Below are 20,483 nucleotides of genomic sequence, written 5' to 3' on the forward strand. Positions count from 1 at the left end.
TTCCTCTTTTTATATTTAACCGGGACTTACGTTTCTGTCTATAAGCAGAGATTTTTACGCAGGGATTTATTTGCAGGGATTTACTAACCATTACAGACGCATATATGAAGACAACATATGAAGACTATTCAACTATGTATTTATTGATTTATTTATGCAGGCATTGTATCTTATCTTTATTTTTAATTTTCTTACTGCCGGAGGTCTACCACGGAAGCTGCTCTCAATCTGGCGTTGGGGGCAGCCTACTACCCTACCTCCCCCTGACCTCATTGCATATGGGAATAGGGTTTTGTTGTTGTTGTTGTTGTTGTTTCCACTTCTCGGAAAACTTCTTCTTTTTGTGCATTTTCTTCTTTGTTTAGGTGAAAAGAGTGAAGGTCCGAAAGAACCCAGATTCGGGTTTTGGTAACATGGATTATGAATCAAAAGAAAACATGAGAAAAGCAAAGGATTGGAGAAGATGGAGAGGAAGAAGAAGATTCACGCTTTTCTTAGAGGTTTGCATGGTTTTGAAGGGAGAAAGTTGCCCAGAAGAAGAAGATGGGAGACTTAACAGCCACATCAACGAAAACTAACGGGACATAAATGAAGGGACTTTATTAAAAACAAATTAAATTTTGAGAAAATAACCTCAGTGACCAAAAATGCCTTATAATATACGATTTTAACCAACTTTTTTTGGATTTTCCAAAATGACCAACTAAATCGCAATGCGATCGATAATTCGCAACGCGATCTCCGGTATCGCAAATCAGTTTCCAGATTCGCAACGCGAACTTCAACTATCGCAATGCGAACTTGGACTATCGCAATGCGAACTTGGACTATCGCAATGCGAATATGTAAATCGCAATGCGATAGTCGACTATCGCAATGCGAATATGTAAATTGCAATGCGATAGTCGACTATCGCAATGCGAACTTGGACTATCGCATTCCAAAATCGCAACGACTGGTGGTATTGCATTTTTTTCTTAAGAATTTTCTCTAAAAAGATAGTATTCGCGCGGACGTGTCGAAGACACGTATTACCACGACCACGACCCCAAGCCGGCCCGAGACGGATGGCGGCGGCGGCGGCGCGCGAGAGTCCCCCTTGTTCTCTATCACTCAACAAGGAAGTGGGAAAGCCAAGCCTTAAATGCCATTCCCAATAGTGTTTCCAATACTATGTGGGATTGAGCATTACCAACACTTGTTTCCAATACAATGTGATTATTCAGGAAACAATTAACAATCATGCACCTTAAAACAACTGAATCAGCAACCAATTGCATTAGTATTATACGATTAAATATGTCATAATTAAATGTCAATCTACAATCAATCGCGATTATTGCAATTTTAAGCAAAACATTCAAAAATAATATCACTATTTAAGGCTCAATCCCACATAGTATTGGGAACTAGTGTTGGTAATGCTCAATCCCACATAGTATTGGAAACACTATTGGAAATTGTATTTAAGGCTTGGCTTTCCCACTTCCTTATTGAGTGATAGAGAACAAGGGGGACTCTCGCGCGCCGCCGCCGCCGTCCGTCTCGTCTCGGGTCGGGTCGTGGTCGTGGTAATACGTGTCTTCGACACATCCGCGCGAATACTATCTTTTTAGAGAAAATTCTTAAGAAACAAATGCAATATCGTCGTTGCGATTTTGGACTATCGCAACAAACTTGGAATAAATCGCAACGCGAACTTCGACTATCACAATGAATTTGGAATAAATCGCAACGCGAACTTTGACTATCGCAACGAACTTGGAATAAATCGCAACGCGAACTTGGACTATCGCAATGCGAATATGTAAATCGCAATGCGATAGTCGAAGTTCGCGTTGCGAATCTGGAAACTGATTTACGATACCGGAGATCGCGTTGCGAATTATCGATCGCATTGCGATTTAGTTGGTCATTTTGGCAAATCCAAAAAAAGTTGGTTAAAATCGTATATTATAAGGCATTTTTGGTCACTGAGGTTATTTTCTCTTAAATTTTAATGATTGTATTGTAAAGGGTTGTTTGTTTATTTCATAATGATTAAGTGTTGAATGATTCAGAGGCTCTGGATGAATTAGCTCTGAATGTGACATGATGTTTGTTTACTGGCTCTGAATCATTCAGAATGTAATTCTGTGCTGAATCATTCAACATTGTTTTGCTGAATCAGTCAGCACTGAATCATTCAGATGTACGAAACAAACGCGCTGAATGCTGAACGGTTCAGCATTCAGTGCTGAATGATTCCATTAAGAGGTAAACAAACATCCCCTAAGTTTCAAAAGTTAAGTTGTAACACCTTTAATCCACATTCATGTCAAAATACAAGTTAAGAATGTCACACTGTTTTATTATGACATTTACTATTTGAAATCTGATAAAATTATGTTTCTTTTAAAATCTCATAATTTAACATTTATTATCAGACTATTTAACAGTATAAAATCATGATGTAATACTTTAATTTCTAATTTACATATGATCTCACGCAGTATCTAGACAATTTAATATTATTTCATATCATAATTTAAAATTACCCAAGTTAAAATTTGACCGATTAATCTTTTATCATAAAATTTTACTGCACTCATACATACCACTTAGTATCTTATCATATTTTCACTTTTTTTTATTACATTTCTTATACTGTCTTATTTCTTATTTGAGCACGATTTCTGTAATTTCCTTTTTATAACACTATATATAAAATATATGTAGAATATATAATTAGACTTATTTTAAAACAAATTTCTTTTAGTTGTTGTATACCGCCACATGACCACCCGTTAACAACAACTTATATTATCGTCAATAAATCGATATACATATTATTCATATGTCAATTCAAACTAATATAACTCTTTGCCTATAGATCACTCAGTGTAAGTTACACTATGTTTATAAAATTTATTGTAAAATATATTAAACTTGTATCATTCATTTTCCTATAATGTTCCTTTCTCTTATATTGTATTGTTTCATATACTATATCATTTACTTTATTATTTCTTTAATTTCATTTTATAGTCTGGTACATAATCATGAGAATGTTTAATACCCGAGTCTCATTGAGTGTACACTTGTATACACTTAAAAGTGTCTCATAGACATATTTACACTTGAAAGTGCCTCATAAAATTGCACCATCGGTGCCATATAAACATGTATCATATATTTACTCCACCTTATGCACCACAAAAGTACACAAGTTTCATCGAGTGGTCAGTATAGTATTCAATTATCATTTCATCTCATGCACCACAAAGGTACACAAGTAGCATTGAGAGATCTGTACAATATTCAATTGTCACTCCACCTCATGCACCACAAAGGTATATAAGTCTCATTAAGTGATATGTACGGTATTCAATTATCACTCCACCTCATGCACCACAAAGGTACATGAGTCTCATTGAGTAATTTATGCAGTATTCAATTATCACTCTACCTCGTGCACCACAAAGGTACATGAATCTTATTGAGTGATCTATATAGTATTCAGCAATCATTCCACCTCGTGCATCATTGACTCTCATATTTTATGCACTGAGGTTTTGCTTGAACTTTATATCTTTTTTATTTTAAATCATTTTTAAATTAACTATCACTTTCACATATTATTTTAAATCATGTATTAATACTTTAACTAATATAATAAATTCATATTTGTAATGTTATTTTTAACAAAATAACATTAATGTGTATTTGATACTAGATTCTCTATTAAATCAGAAACTAACTTTAATTCTACAAAATTTACCTACCAAGTCTTTTAAATAAGTATTTCTTACTACCATTCAATTAACTTTTCAATTTTTTACATCTAACCAATAGCAAACCTTTATTTCAATTAAAATCCCATTATTTTAAAAATATCCAAATTGGTCCCTTAATATTTAATTTTAAGTCTAAATCAATCATTTCACATTATTTCCAATCTAATGCATTAATTTTACATAATTACCATTTCACAACTTACTTTTCTACATTTTATGAATTGGACCTCTAACTTACTCAACTTTTCAAGTTAAACCAAATTCAACATTTCATCATTCCGTTATAAATTTTAACATAGTTCACTAACTTTCTAACTTTTGTATATTAATCATCTAACTTTCAAATATTGTAAAAAAATCTTTTACCACTAAACTAAATTTCAATTTACCTTTTAAGTCCTTCTAATAATTACTTATTATTATAGTTTACTTAAACTTCACACCTCGTCCTATACTCATTTTCTGTTTCATCCCATAATTTCTTCATATTCATAAATTAGTCTTTTAACTTATACACATTTTCAATTCAGTCCAATTAATATTTTAACATCAGAGTCATCATTCTATTAGTTACACTTTAGGTATTTTCATTCAACAACCTTCACAATTTATCCGATTTATATTTTAATCTATAAGTGTTAGTAAACTTACAAATTAACCCAAAATCAATATTCCATTATTAAATCATTATTTTAATATTCAATTCCAATATACTACTTAATTATTTATTTTTAATAATGATATAATTTCCATTTAAGTCCTCAGCATTTTCCATTTTTTTACACTCTTAATCTTCCAATTTCAATTCCAAATCTATAATCTAGCAATAGGATAAATTCTTCTATAATTCATCTCCACTTTTCTATTTTATTCAATATGGTCCCTTTTTACCATTTAATCCTAAATTTAAGCATCTTAAAATATATTCAAATATTCCAACCGCATGTTTAAATTCAACTCATCAAATTCTATCAATTTCCATTTCAAACCCACAGCTTATATAAATTTGCAATTTAGTCCTCAATCTTAACAATTTTACAAATTAACCTCAATTCAAACTTCAATTAACACAACCAAAAAAATTCCAGCATTTAATTCAAACGTAAAACCTCAATTATTATACAATTTTCACTTAAGTCCCTAACTTTTCCATATTTATGATTTAGTCTCCAAACTTTACCAAATTTCTAAATTAGTCCAATTTCAAATTATAACATCAATTCAGCATTTTAACATTTAAATTCCAGCATAGTACATCATCTGTTGAATAATTACAATTCAACCCCTAAATTTTCCATAAATTTTGAATAGGTCCTTATAATTTCACAAGTTTCCAGTTTGATCTAAATCATCATCCAAACATCAAATTTAGCACTCCTACATTTATTTCAACATAATACATAAATTTATTAAACAATTACACAATAATCCTCATATTTCTCAATTTATGTGATTAGGTCCCTATACTTTCACAATTTTTCAAATTGGTCCAAATCACATTTTAAGCATATAGAATCACTCATTCATCATTTATAAACCTTGTATAATTTTCCACAATTTTTCTTTATCTCCTTCCCTTTGTCCTAATAGATTAAAGTGTATTAAGCTTGATTTTCAACTTGATTCAAGCATGTAAATCATGTAATATTCATATCAAATGGCAGAGAATTTGATATAGATCATTTTTCTATTTCACAACTTATTTCAAAAATCAAAGTAAAAAGGACTAAAATAAAGGGGAAAAAAGGAAGAAAACATACTAGTATCTAAGAACCAAATTAAGTTCCATGAAAGAAAATTACTACTTAATGTCTTGCAAAGAAACCAGAGTAAAAAGGCTACTCAAAGGTAAAAGAAGTTATTTAAAGTGTTCCTTTGTTTAGGTTTTAATCCCATTTGACTCTATACCTTCTCGTTGCTTGCTATCGATGACTACTGTTGTAATACCCCAAAATTTGTCTAGTGACTAAAATGTAAGCTTCGAAAGTTTTATGATTAAAGTACAATTTTGAAAAAAAAATATATAGTTTAGCCCGAAAATGAATAAGTTGGTCTAAAAAAAGGATTTTCATGGGAATCATATTTTCGGTATGGGATTTGTGTTAAAAGCTATAAAACGATAAAGTTCGGTATTGAAATCGGATAATCAGATCGAATCGGAATTTTATGAAAATTTGAAGGAAGGTAATTTTGAGTTAGAAAAATTATATGAATATTTAATTAGTGAAATTTAAGTTGGATTGGTGGAATTTGGTGAAAATTTCACTATAAAGTGGAATAGTACAATTTAGTGACTAAAATGAAATTTTTGAAATTTGAAAGATCAAAAAAAATGAAAATTTAGAGATGAGATTTTTATGGTTATTTAAGAATATTAAAATGGAAATTAGGGAGTGGCATTGAAGTAAATAATTGGAGTCGTTAAGGGTAATTTGATTTTTTGCCCAAAATGAATAAAAATTCATTTTTAATTATATTATAAAGATGAAAGTGGGAGATTTTTTTTAACCAGGAACATTCACGAAATCTTATCTTCTTCCTTATTCTTCAGCTAAGTCGAACTCCATAATAGGCAAGTGGTTTTTATTTATTTATTTTCATTTTGGGTCCATTTTATTAAGATTTAGGACTATGATGTGAAATAGGAAATTATTCTATCCTATTTTCTCTACAAGATGGTATAATTATTTCTTGGTTTCATGCTTAAATGTGAAAATGGGTATTTATGGTGGATGAAGGGGAAGTTAATTTTGATTGAGTTAAGGTTGAATTTGGATCTTAGGAATGTTGTGGATGAATAATTAAACATGAAAATTGATTTGGAAACATTTAGGAGGACTTGTTTAAAAATTTCGAGTATTATAAGGGCTTTGAAGAAATATGGAATATGAGTTATTTTGATTATTATAATATGGAAATTTATTGGAATCAAGAAAAAAAAAGGACAAGCATTCGGTTTTAATGAAACAAGGCTGGAATTAGCGGAATCAATTAAGATTCGTTGAGCAAAAGGTTGGTTTTCATTTCTGTTGCACTCATGCGTTGAAAGGGTTGATTACAATTTGTAATCTTTTAGCTTTTGCAATTAAAAAAAGAAGAAGAGAAAAAAAACCATATCAAATTAATTGTTTATTATCTTTTTCTGCTTATGCCACGACTTAGTCATTTCCATCTTTATTTTATAGTTTTGTGATATCTAGCATTTCTTTGGTGAAGGAAATGAAATTTAAGTAAATATTAAGGTACTTGAAATGCTGGAAATTTAATTTGGAAAGTTGATTAGAGTTAAATTGCAAAATTTTGGAATTTTTAGGTTGGAATTCGAAAAGCCTTGATAATAGTGGGATTTGGGTGTTAATTTTTAAGGTAAAGGTATCATTTGGGTGAGTTAGAATAATTCTGGAAATTTTGCAAAAATGTGCTAATTTTGGAGTTTAAGTATTAAGTTGGGATTGAATAAGTGTTTCGAGAAGTTTGAAGTTATAATGGAGTTATGAGTTAGGTTGCTATTGATTTAGTTATCGATTTTATTTTATAGATTTTCAAATGTTAAAATGAGCTTATATTAGAACAATACTAATATGTAGTTTAAACATTTTGTGTTATAATTTGGTATTGTCAGATTACAATAAAATTAACAATCTGAACGATCTAAAAGGAAAGGACAAAGCTTGTGACTAGTATTGTCGTATACAAGTTCTGTAGTGAGGCAAAGGTGAGTGCAATTTATTTATTTAATTATTTTGATCGAGGATGACTTGCGATAAGTCAACCTCACATTATTTATTTCAAATATATGAATTATGTTTTGACTATGGAAGTATATACGTAATATTGTTAATAAGTTTTAAGAATGATTTTGGGTATGAACTGCCCATGTCATATTTTACGAATGTGAATTAAATATATTTCTGATTAGGATATGATTTTTTATCAAATGAATACGAAATGACTAAAAAGCTCAATGTATGTTATATGGAGAGTTATAGGTACAATTGGCATGCCATGAGGTGGAGTGATTATATGTTCTGATTTTGATATACGGTGGTGTACCAGAGTGTACACTAGTATATATATTCTGGTCTGAATGCACTTGGTGTGCATTTTTTTATTTCCGATGTTTTAGCACAGTGTGTGCTTATCTGTTGCGACTCTGATGATATAAGATCTGTATTGTTCACACTCGTCTGACTCACGTATCTTATATTCTCTTAAAATATACTTTGGGCTATAAAAATGAAATAATAAAGTTCTGAAAAGTGTTTTACTACAAAGGAATATGGACTGATTTTTTTCTATCTGATCTGATTTATTATGATTTTGTGAAAATTATCAGATGATTCTTTTCAGGTTTATGATAAAGTTCAACATGAGATATCTGATTTGAATGTTCTGAAGAAATTCAGTCTGTTTTATTTTAATGATTTTATATATTTTGATATTTTATTTAATTATTCTCACCTTTAGTATTATTGTCTCACTAAGTTATATTTAGCGCGTGATGATTTTCATGCGTAGGTTCTAGTAAGGATAAGTACTATCAGTAAGGAGCTATCGGAGCATCTTTTGGAAAGACATACATATCATCAGTATCAGTAAGACATCTATGTTGTTTCCTTTAACTTATAGTGGCATGTATAATTATGTCGGTGATTTCTATTTATCGTATTTATTTCTAATAATCTGTAATAGTAAACTAGAACTATTTTAGTTTATTTTACTTAGATTAGTGTTATCCGTATTTATGCATGAAAAGAATATATTATGTTATTATGTTTTTTTAAGATTTCACGAAAAGACATGGTTTAGTAAAATTACTGATTAACAAATGAATTTATTTTCCTGTAATAAAGAAATAAATTATAGTTGAGATATACTTTAAAAATAGATTTTTAAAGTTAGAATAAGAGTGTTTTCAAATGAAACAAATTTTTAGGCAAATTTCAGTTCAGTTAATGTATTTAAGTTGATGTGACATCTTTGACTCGTATAATGAGAAGTATACGGGTTAAGGGTGTTACAACTGTGTATCTTTCTCTTCTTGTTTCCTATTTTTAAATTTAGACGGGACTTACGTTTTCTGTCTATATGCAGAGATTTTTACGCAGTGATTTATTGGCAGGAATTACTTCTTATTACAGATGCACATATGAAGACTGCATATGAAGTCTGTTCAACTATGTATTTATTTATTTATACATGCATTGCATTCTATCTTTATTTTTAATTTTCTGACTGCCGGAGATCATCCATGGAAGCTGCTCTCTATCTGGCGTTGGGGGCAGCCTACTACCCTACCTCCCCTTATCTCATTGCATATAGGAATAGGGTTTTGTTGTTGTTGTTTAGGAATTTAATAAGCAAGGAGGAATATTTCTTGCTTTCTTTCACTAAGGCTTCCGGCAATTTAATAAGCAAGGGGACATTTCTAGATTTTTTTTCACATTTGTTAAATAATAAATTAAATGAATATAAAATTCCTTTAATGCAAAATTATCATTTTGCCCTTTAAAAATCATGAAAAGTTTCCAATTACCATGCTACTTGTCCATATCATCTTCCTTTTATTATTTTCAAAGTCAAACATGAACAAAATATATCATACTTTTCCATTTTACCCTTATAGTTATCAAAATTTATAAACTAATCACCATAATTAACAACTTCGGTTTAGAATGGAAAAATCAATCTAAATTCTAAGGATTCATGTCAAATTTCACCATTCTAAAATATAAAAATAATATTTCTAACATTTTCCCATCATCCTTAAATTTTTCTTAATTTATCGATCTGATTCGATTATCCAAATATATTACCAAATTTTATTGCTTGATAAATTTTCACACAAATTTCGGATCAAAATATGAATTTCTTAGAAAATCTATTCTTAAGGATAAATTATGTATTTGTGGAATAAATTTCTTTTTGGGAAAACTACTACTTGGGTCCTTAAATGTTTCTCAAGTTTTTGGGTATTACATGGGTGACCAAAATGCAATGGTCCTAAAAGTTCAGGAACTATTTATATACTTTACCATAATAATAATAATAATAAAAAGAAGAAGAAGAAGGAGGTCCTCAAATTTTTGGGTATTACATGGGTGACCGAAATACTAGCATCCTAAAAGTTCAGGAACTATTTATATACTTTACCCTAATACTAATAATAATATAAAGAAGAAGAAGAAGAAGAAGAAGAAGATATGATTTTTCATAAGAAAATATTTTATTTTTTCTGTTTCATCATTGCTCTTCCTGCTTAACATTGCTCCATCTTTTAGTTTTGGACCGCTGTGAGCAGTGCAAGAGATTTTGTGGGGAAGGACGAGAAACTCTTTGAAAGGATTAGAAAATATGAGTACATGTACTTTTCTATAGAGGAGTGCGATGAGTCGGTGAAGTACATCCTTGAAATTCTTATTGTCGGCGACCTTGAAAAGAGGTAGGAAGCAACATAAGCAACATCATGTATATATATATATATATGTATGCATGTTTTTACTCTTTTGTATGGCATTCGTGCTGTGGCAAATCAATTTTTCTTTGATAAAATGTTCCAATATTATTTTTGTATTAGGTAGATAAATTTGGTATTATGAGTGTTGCTCACTAGCCTTGCTACTATTGTTAACCTGCATATTTTCGGTTAGGACTGTATCAAACATCTTGAATGAAATTGAAAGAAGCATTGAAGAATCAAGCTTTCTTAAGGAATTCAGATGAGTGCACTGCCAGCTCTACAAGCTAAATTTGTTGAGTTGCTTGAATTGCTGGTAAGTTTTTACACCACTAAAGTTGAGTTGCAAACATTTTGGTCTTTTGCATTTCCCCTAATAAAATAGGTATTTGAAATCTCATAACTTGTTATGGGGTATAATATAAGGTTGAGGGAAATGAAACCAAAGTGGTAAAGTTTTTCAAGTTCTCCAAGTTATCTTTGAGCTTTTAACAAATGCTATGATGGCAAACGGTCACAGGTTTCTTGCATGGACTCTTTTCTTGTACTGTTTCTGAAGAGAAATCGATTTTATTCACCTTTCTGAAATCCATCTTTCAAATGCATGCAGAATAGTGGATTTGATTGAATCTTCCCAAGCCGGTGATGATTCTTCTTTTTTCTCTAGAAAGATTAAACTGCAGTTATTTGAATCTGTTGCTAGCCAGACTTCTATATGTTTTCCTTTGCCTGATGATGGCCCTCTGATAGAACAGGTAATAGTTTCCTTTCACCCCTTTAATAAGAGGCATTACCAATTTTCCAGTATCATAAACATTTAACCGACATGCACAAAGATGTGCATTCATGTTATATATGCAGGGTCATATAACATGTTAAAGGACAATGCAAATTCTAGAGTTATTTAGTTTATATATATATATATATATATATATATTAATAATACTCTATAGAATTTGTAGATGTGTAGAAATATCCATATAAAAATCTAAATATTTTTAATATTTGATATTATATCTAGAATTATCTATTACAATAATATAAATATTTGTAATATTAAATGACTAAGATGTTGACATGTGTCAACAATCTAATTATCACTATAATCTATAAATAGGGGTGAGTTTTACCATTGTAGTAAGAGTGAGAACGTGAAAAAATGATGCCAAAAGTGTGAGCTAGAAAAAAGACCTTAGAGGTAAAGAAGAGAAAAATAGTTGGGTAAGTGAGTAATATTATAATTGTATTTTGTATCAATAAAATTGTTCTCTTCTCTTCAGTTTCCTGGTTAAGCCTTAGTTGTTTCTAAGTTCTTAGTAAACTTGTGTTAATTCTATTATATGGTCGGCTCTATCGCCTGATTGATATATGGTCGGCTCTACCCCTGAATGATATATGGTCGACACTGCCGCCTAAGTATTATTGTGCACTAAGAATTTATAAGATAAAAGACTAACCAACGTCAAAAGAGTTGGTGTAGCAAGAGTGATATATCATAGGTCCTCTATAATGGTTCTGTTGGGCTCGTCGAAGTTTTCAACAAGACAAGAGATTCACAGAATAAACTACGTGATTGGTGGCCTGAACCATCAAGTTGTTAAGAGGAATAGGAGGGGGAAGACAGGGAGACCCAGAGTTGACGATGCAAGACTTGTAAACCAAGAAGCAAGTGATAGTCGAGCAGCTCAAAGCGCGAGAGGGACCTCGACTATGAGCAAAAAACTCACAAAGCAATCACATAAGACTTTGAATTGAGGCTTCGATAGAATATAAGACAGAGCAGAGTCTGCGTGATTCAAACTATGAAGGAGTTGGATACGCTGCAATCTGATTCTATATTTCAACTAAATTCTCGGTCTATTTATTACTTTCTTTTCAAATCTACCATGGCGTCAGCCATAGTCGAAGATTCGAGCTTTGAAGAAGACTAGTTCGCTTCGATGACCACTGAGGACATAATCAGAGATTCTCGTCTTAAAGATAACGAGATTCGAATTCAAAAGGTCCTTTACATCCATGTTTCAATTCTTATTCCCATTGTTCAGTATTGGATTTTGATTCAATCTAAGTAAAGGGAAGTTCTTTAGTCTGGGTTTGATTTCCTGATTTTAGTTTAGTTATTAATTAGCTTTCAGTGTGTGAGTGTCTTTTAATCCAACGACGTTTGATTATGAATTACCCGATGTTATTTTTCGGATTTGCCATCTGGGTATTGATTGAACCTAAGTTATTATTTGTTGTCCACATATTGTTATTCTTTTGAAAAGATTTAGCTATGATTAGTGTGAATTTTCTGGTTTTGGGGATTAAAGGAGGAGATGCAAAGGATAAATATGACAGAGGAATGGTAAATGTGTTGTGATGAAAACCAAAAATAATCAGGAGAGTGCAGTGTGATTCCTTAAGTCTGTTGCTAATAGTTTTCCGATTATGAAATTTGTTGTAGAAAACGACATCTTCTGAGAATTGGTGAGAACACTTGGTTTTAATCTTGATTTGTTTTGTAACTACCACATGCCATCTTTCCAATATAGCATGTTGTTCCATTAGTAAGGTGTTTAGCCTTCACCCCGAGACCTGGGTTCAAAAACCGGTAGTTGTAGGTTTTGATTTTTTTCACTTTATATTCAATCAACCATATGATGACACGTTTCATCGATTGATGGGTTCTAATTAACGAAATAAAAATTATTTCCTTTAAACCAACACCGATTGGAGAGTGGCACGTGACACTCTATGATTGGTAATAAATAATTAAATATAAATATTATTAATAATATTTTTATTCTTTTTAAAAAAAAAATTCTAACGTTGCAGTGCCTTGTCCTCATGTATCATGACCTGGATGCGCCACGTCAGTATCTCCCTTCATGTGTGCTTTCTTGGTCAACGTCAGTCGTTGACATCAGTTGACTAACGGTTTCCATCCACCGATGGTGTTTTTTGACCCGAAATGAAACGTTGAGCGGTTAAATGTATCAAAAAATAATAAGGGTAAATTTGACAATACTGTCAAATATTAGGGTATTTTATTGCATTATGCATTTTCAAAACTATATCTAACGTTTAGTTTTTGTTTCATTTTAGTATCTTGCCGTTAAAAATTTAATGGGTAATTTGCACGTAACACTTTTTTTATGTGTAAAAATTACATCATTTATCACTCAACTATCTTCTCACTCTTATTTTGGTCACTAAAGTTTAATTTTTTTTAATTTAATTACTTAATTTTTAAATTACTCCTAATTTAATTACTCTCAACTTTCAATTTTATTTTTTTATTTTTAATTATATATATATATATAATAAAAAATGTCATCTCATGAAAATTATTAATAAAATAAAATAGAGTGATTAAAAAATGAGTAATTTGAAAGTTGAGTATTTAAATTGAAATTTTAAACTTTAGTACCAAAATAAGAGTGAGAATATAGTTGAGCTATGAATGATATAATTTACTCATAAAAAATACAATGTCGTCAATTTTTTAATTGTGGGGTACTAAAATGACACAAAACTAAACATTAGATATGATTTTGAAAAAAAAAAACTAAAAATTTAAGTATTAAAAGAGGCCAAAACTGATTGTTTAAGTATTAAACACTAAATTTACCCTATATTTATTGTTGTAACAGTTGGGCAATTATGTATTATTGAATTCGTAAACTTATACCTTCAAAATTATTTTTATTGTGACCGAACAACTTTAGTGGTAAAAGAATTATCGGTATTCCTTGCATCTACCTTAAATTAATAAAAAATTTATTTTATTGTGCATGAACTGTTAAATATCTTTTGAAGTAATGTCATGACATTGATATCATCGAAGTGATTCTAATAGTATCTTTTATCAAAGTACAATACGAAATCATTTTAGTTGAGCATGTATGATCATTATGTAATAATTTCAATGTGTAAACTCGTATTTTGTTAAATCCACACATTATATATTGTCTAAGCACCACTCAAAGTTTCAAAGAATCATAATAATTTCTTTATTACCGAGATCGTTTAGTGTGCTTCCAACTATTTAAGCCTTGAATAATCCATATGAGATCGTTCTCTCTCAACGCTAGTCCTAGTCCCATATGACTGATTTATTTATCAAATCATCTTTTATCCAATATATTATATCCGTAGTAGATATGCTTTATAGCCTCTATTCAAAAACCAAAATATGTTTATATATTTCCTTTTCTTGTAAGATAAAAGAATGCTGGAACTTGGAAACCGATGTTACTACTGTAACTAATTTGACTATTGTGTCAATCGGGTTTGCACCCAAAATATGACTAAGCACCTGCGTGTCATCGGAATAATGCATCATTTGCTCCCCATTTGCCTCGTATATTCCTTTACGTGTCCTGCCGTCGTCGATCGGCTCCTTCCATGGCTTCCTTGTATAAAAACCACCCTTAGCCACTTTGCATGCATAGTAACGTGAATTTACCTAGTGTTAAATAAAGACAGAAGGTAGAAGATTGAAAGTGATAATGGCGTCTCAACAAGAACGAGAGGAACTTGACAATAAGGCAAGGCAAGGAGGGACCGTTGTTCCCGGAGGAACTGGTGGCAAGAGTCTCGAAGCTCAAGAGAACCTTGCTGACGGTATATACCATATATAATGCCTACATTAGTTGTTTGATAATGACCATTCTTATATATATATATTCGTGAATATATAGGGAGAAGTAAAGGAGGCCAAACAAGGAGGAGGCAGCTAGGGAGAGAAGGGTATCAGGAGCTTGGAAGCAAAGGAGGACAAACAAGGAAGGATCAGATGGGGAGTGAAGGGTATCAAGAAATGGGTCGAAAAGGTGGACTCAGCAGCACGGACAAGTCAGGGGGTGACCGAGCTGCCGAGGAAGGAATCGACATCGACGAATCCAAGTTCAGGACTAGGAATCCATAAGACTGTACTGTGTTGTGCCTCTGTTTGCTAGGGTTGAGTCTTAAGTAGGGTTTTCGGTACTCTTCTTATGTTGTTCTTTTCTCTCTTTTTTTCCTGTGTTTTCAGTAGGGTTGGTTTGTTTTTCTTGTTTTCCAGTGGTCATCTCTATGAATATCTAATGGCAGACTAGTGTCTACTCCAACATGACATAATGCTTTATCATACACTACTAAAACCCATACAATTTATGACATCACCAAACATATCTATTTATTTCACAAAGTGAAGAAAACGAAGAGTTTTGAAATCCGTTAGTAGCAACTACAGCATGGCTTTGAGTAACCCTTTTCTAGAGACTTTCCCAAGACAAAATGGTAAAAGGAAAAAGGAGGCAAGAAAAGATACATTGGCAATAGACCGATTAATTTCATCAGTGGCTCGTTGCTAAAGCAGTCACCAGCAAACCAAGCACTAGAAATGGTTGTGCGCTTGCCTGAAACACAACAACAAGCTTAAACGATCAATACCAAACAAGAGCTAAATTGCACCAGCAATGGACTGAGTAAATTTACCTGATACTTGACATCGTACTTTTTTTTTTTGATAGAAGTTGGAGGTCTCATTAAAAACTCCCTTCGTATTCTTCCACATACTTAGAAGTATGTTGAAGAACAAGGAAGGGAGAAAAGAGTGCCTCATATTTTATTAAATATAATACTAAGTACATGAGGTAACACCAAACCCACATACGGGAATAAACACCAATACAACCCATATCACCTAGAAATCTTACATCGTCAACCAAAAAGCCCCTAAATCACCTCAAGATGTAAGATAACATAACAACAACAAAAAACCAACAATTACAACCACAAACTTAAAAACGCCTCTGAATACAGCAGCCGAACAATCACAACCCAATTGGAGGATCAAGATCTAAAGAAATATCGCAATCTTCAGGAACCCAAGAATTAGGTTTGAAGGAAGGATCAACTTCATGCACCAAGATTTTGAATAAATGATCCCCGACCTTCAACTCCAACAACTCATTAATTCTCACTTGAGCGTTTGTGAGTATTTGGATTTTAGCCCGATCAAAAGACGAAGGGAACTCACAACTGTTATCGATTGCTATTAACTTGCCCCACTTAGTAGCTATGTTTTTGAAAGTATCCCAATTCCAAGCGTGAAAAGGAATACCTTCGCAAACTAGCCAAACGCGCCGGCTCTCCACCACAAGGCTCTCAGACCAAGTTTCCACTCTGGAAAACCATTCTGCAAGAGTTTCTAACTTTTCATCCTTCACGCATCTCAACGAATTAGAATCTTCAAAAACCATTAGAACTACATTTCCAGCAGCTCTCATAAGCGTGAAACCCGCTAGTCCTTTGGCTTGTATTTGGTTAGCAAGATTACCAATCTTGATAAAGTTCTTGCACCACCCCACAAGACAGTTAGACAACACATGAAGTTTATCTGCGTCCACAACACCCTCAACTTCACAGTGTTTAATTGTCGGAAAAACTTCCAGCCCCGACTTACTATGAACAACTTTCGAGGACTTTCGCCAGTAAGACTGTCGGGGTTTATGTTTAGCCAAAGAGACTCTAATTTTGTTGCCGTAAATATGATAACCATTCATCTTAGAAATCGATGTCCTTGCTTCTTCAATTGTAGCAAAGCGAATAAACCCAAAACGAACCCCATTCGAGTTTCTTTTTTTGGGAATGAAGGCATCAATAACTTGACCATGTGAGCCAAATATGGATCCAAGTTTCTTCCAATGGATCTTCTCTGGAAGGTTTTCGATAAAAATCGTGTAACAATCCTTTATGGACCCATTGCGAAAATCTGGTTGGCCTTCTTTCGACCGATTATAAAACCCATTTCTTCTTCTTCCCACCACTTCGGAAAATTTTGCATCGGAATAGGGTATATATGAGCATTAATCTCTTTCAAGGTAAAAGGGGTTGTAGTTTCTACAATGTATCAAGAAATATCTGTACCTGAAATACAACTTGTGGAATTATCAAAGAAACTAGGGCAAGTGCATAATATGGCTTGCCAGCACCAAGAAGATAACCTGCAAGCAACATATGTGAAGTGAGCTATTAATTTCCCCAAAAGAAAGATGCATTGAATTTCCTAGTTCTTCAGTTACTGTTATAAGTTCCAGCTACATACCAGCTACAGATAATTGCGTTATGTCGATAGCACCGACACAGATCCATTTAGCTGTCTCAGCACCGAAGGCTACAGGAAGCGACTGCTCAAGCATCATAAGCATACAAATATCAACACCCTTTTCTCAAAGGATAATATAAAGCAAGGAGTTTGCAGAACTCACTACAGCCCCAAGGATTTAACTAATAAGAACGGTGAAAAAAGAAGACCTGTAATCCTAGAGCCTTGTCTCCTTCTATACTTTTGAAGTCATTAACAATGGCAATACCCAACTGCAAAGTGATACAGCAAAAACACTTTTATATAAGTCAAATATATACCTCAAAACATAAACAAGAATGTGGTAGATGTAAAAAACATACCCCAGCTATGCTGTATAAGAGTGTGAGAACAATGATGTCGGGTGTAAGTGTCCCAAACAAAGCTTGACCAGCCCACCTATTAACAAAGTTTAGCAAAAGCTTGTCACAGTGAAGGTGAAAGTCCAGGACATGTCAAATACTTCAATAAGGAAATAAGACAAATCATTCTGTAAGTCTCATATTATGAGCGTTTGAGATTATTCTACATAAGGGTCTAAACCTGCAAGACCAGCCTTCCAAACCGGTATATAAATCAATGGCATAGAAATCATGAATCATCCTAGGCGAATAACGGTAGTTTAATTTATGTTGTAAACATTAGCAAAATAGATGACGTCAGACCAGGGCAAACTGATATAGCTAGCTCCAAGAGCAAAATTTCCTATCCAACCATTTTGTTTCAACTGCAAAATATTTGAAATTTAGTTAGAGAGCTTGTTTCATCCACAAGAACAAAGTAGATAATGACAGTACGCAAGTGAACTACCTTCAAAGGAGGAGCAGAGTATATGTATGACAGCAAGGATCCTCCCAAAGCAAGGTAAAATACAGTAGGAGTGTCATGTCCTGCCTATACAGATGGATTAGAACTGCTTTGTCTTTGTACATCTTTTAGGTAAAACGTGCCCATTGTATGGGATTACCTACCCACACGTCTAGTATACCAGCTATGCCAAGGCCTCCTAAGAGTAGCAACCAGATTTGGCTGATAACCTGAATGAAAATTTTAATGAATATCAAATACAAACAAAACATGTACATACACAAACTAGTTATACACACCTCATTCTCAGATATTGCTCCAGAAGGGATCGGGCGATAAGGCTCATTAATCGCATCGATTTCTCTATCATACCAATCATTGAGAGTCTGAAAAACGTCAAATTAGCCAGACAATTTAGCATTATTCAATTTGAAGCTCCCTTTTATCATTAAAATCAATAGACAACATCATTCATGAGGGTTTATACCTGAGTATAGCCTGTTAGACATGGACCTGACATTATCATGCAAAGAACTGATTTGGCAACATCTTCCAAATTCCAGTGAAAGTTTCCTACAATTTATAAAATCATTTGAGGTGGTCCTCTAGTTACCTCATAAAATCCTCCATAAAACTTGTAAATGAGTTCAGGGACACAAAAATAAATTCATAAAAGAAAGTGATTTAGATTCACAAGTAACATTAAAACAACACATAAAATGCAAGCACTAGATAGTAGATATTATGGAACTTCCATATGATTTCTTATGTAATTTACTTCTTCCACCCAAAATAAAAGGGTATTCCTAATCCTAATAATAGATCTGAATAAATTTTCTTCGAGATTAGAGTACCCGAAGCAGCAGCTCCACAAACTACTCCCCATACCAATGGAGGCCAAGTAACTGGCTTTGTAAGTTGAAGACGGATCTTCCATTTATTCTGCATAATGTATAAAAACACCAAGTCATACAATAGCTCTTATACAAGTGAGGACAACTTCAAAGGTTCCTATATAAGCAAGGGCAAAAGTTACTCATTTGAGTAGCAAAAGAAACAAACAAGAGAAAAAGTTTCCCCAATAAACATTTGCCTATTGTGGACCAAATTATGTGTATGACTACTGCACTAAAAGCAATAATTTTTTCCTCAGAATATAAAGGCGGCTGCCCTGCAACTAAGAACTCTATTCTCATTCAGTTGACATCTGAAGTCGAATTGCATTTATAGTCAATAATTGGAGCAGAAATCATAAGAAATCACTGAAATTATGTTAGCATCATCAAGTAAAAAAAAAGTAGAAATGAATCTGTATCTAGAGGAATTACAGTTTCTTGAGCAGCTCCCTTGATACCAAGAAGTTGGTTGAAGCTTGACCCTCCACCGGAAGGTGCCTTACCCGGTGCGTTGGATTTTACTGCTAAATAAACACAATTATCCACCATAAAAATTCTAAAATTCGATTGAAAAAAACTAGTTCATATGGTTATTTAAAAAAAAGCAACAAAAAAAGGGTCAAACACAAACCTTCATTTGTATCAGTGTCCGCCGCCCTGACAGTCAATCTCCTTCCTAAAAAAAGAAAAGGAACGAGATTTGGTTCGCAGTATTAGAAGCGAAAAAGATGAATTCAAAATAAAATAAGGATAAAAATGATAAGATAATAGCTCAAAAGTAACTCTTGTTTACAGCTATTCAATTTCAAATTCAATCCAAGTTGCCATCGAGGCCTAGCTACTGGAAGAGAAAAAACAGACCAGGAACGAGTTAACTCACTGGTGAGAGAGAGAGCAGGGGCAGTTGAAACGGAGTGAGTTGGGACAAAGAGGCGATTGTTGTTGTTGTTGTTGCCATTGTGAAATCTGGAAAACCTCGAGCAAAAAACAGTGTTGAGTACGGACGACATGGAAGATATTCCAAGTTTCTTACACTTCGAAGCTCCAAGGAGAGGGAAGAAGCTACCAAGTGTTTATGGAGTGTAGCCGATAACCCAGCCCAGCTCCTCAGTGCATATTAATTTTGGAGAGGAAATAGAAGACTTATCCATTTTTTTATTGTTTTCATAAAAAAATGTATTATTTTAATTGTTTTTTTCGAACTAAATCAAAATTATTATATATTAAATATAGGAAAAAAATATGAGGTCATGTAGTTTTGGAAAAAAAAATTAATGTGACTTCGTATTATATATTTTTAAAGTGGTGTCTAACACATAAAATAAATCTAATGTGATCATTTGACCAACTTTTTTATCGTTTTATGTTACGATGCTGATGTGGAGTTCACAGTGCTGATGTGGCAGTTCACAATATTGACTTGGTGGTCCATC

General features: G+C 32.7%; 2 protein-coding genes across 3 annotated transcripts; one reads left to right on the forward strand and one right to left on the reverse strand.

Annotated features, from left to right (window-relative positions):
* The first annotated feature begins 14,726 nt into the window (after window positions 1-14,726).
* Window positions 14,727-15,153, forward strand: LOC120142842 (protein EMB-1-like). The gene is made up of 2 exons (XM_039157331.1): window positions 14,727-14,841; window positions 14,958-15,153. The coding sequence occupies exons 1-2, from the start codon at window positions 14,727-14,729 to the stop codon at window positions 15,143-15,145; spliced, it is 303 nt and encodes a 100-aa protein (XP_039013262.1). The 3' UTR covers window positions 15,146-15,153.
* A 261-nt stretch (window positions 15,154-15,414) lies between these two features.
* On the reverse strand, window positions 15,415-20,154 carry LOC120142838 (chlorophyll synthase, chloroplastic-like). 2 transcript variants are annotated; one of them, XM_039157327.1, is made up of 14 exons: window positions 19,931-20,060; window positions 19,682-19,726; window positions 19,483-19,571; window positions 19,009-19,096; window positions 18,642-18,727; window positions 18,454-18,540; window positions 18,319-18,384; window positions 18,158-18,241; window positions 18,013-18,074; window positions 17,671-17,746; window positions 17,518-17,580; window positions 17,309-17,390; window positions 17,131-17,207; window positions 15,415-15,617 (listed from the first exon to the last, which is right to left on the reverse strand). In XM_039157327.1, exons 1-14 carry the CDS (start codon window positions 20,058-20,060, stop codon window positions 15,555-15,557), a joined length of 1,098 nt encoding a protein of 365 aa, XP_039013258.1. In that variant the 3' UTR covers window positions 15,415-15,554. The 2 variants fall into 2 exon arrangements, with proteins under 2 accessions (XP_039013258.1, XP_039013257.1); XM_039157326.1 differs by having other exon boundaries at window positions 15,416-15,617; window positions 19,483-19,574; window positions 19,931-20,154.
* Between the last annotated feature and the right edge of the window lie 329 nt (window positions 20,155-20,483).

Source organism: Hibiscus syriacus, unplaced genomic scaffold (assembly GCF_006381635.1).
Source record: "Hibiscus syriacus cultivar Baekdansim isolate YM2019G1 unplaced genomic scaffold, ASM638163v2 tig00110831_pilon, whole genome shotgun sequence".
Lineage (NCBI taxonomy): Eukaryota > Viridiplantae > Streptophyta > Magnoliopsida > Malvales > Malvaceae > Hibiscus > Hibiscus syriacus.

Bases quoted from the DNA above. Each gene is read 5' to 3' on its own strand.
- LOC120142842 (XM_039157331.1), top strand. From the start codon at position 14,727: ATGGCGTCTCAACAAGAACGAGAGGAACTTGACAATAAGGCAAGGCAA. The intron at 14,842-14,957 runs GTATATACCATA...GGAGGCAGCTAG, and splicing joins TCAAGAGAACCTTGCTGACG to GGAGAGAAGGGTATCAGGAG.
- LOC120142838 (XM_039157326.1), bottom strand. From the start codon at position 20,060: ATGTCGTCCGTACTCAACACTGTTTTTTGCTCGAGGTTTTCCAGATTT. The intron at 18,242-18,318 runs GTAGGTAATCCC...CCATCTGTATAG, and splicing joins CTGGTATACTAGACGTGTGG to GCAGGACATGACACTCCTAC. The intron at 18,075-18,157 runs GTAGTTCACTTG...AATATTTTGCAG, and splicing joins ACTCTGCTCCTCCTTTGAAG to TTGAAACAAAATGGTTGGAT.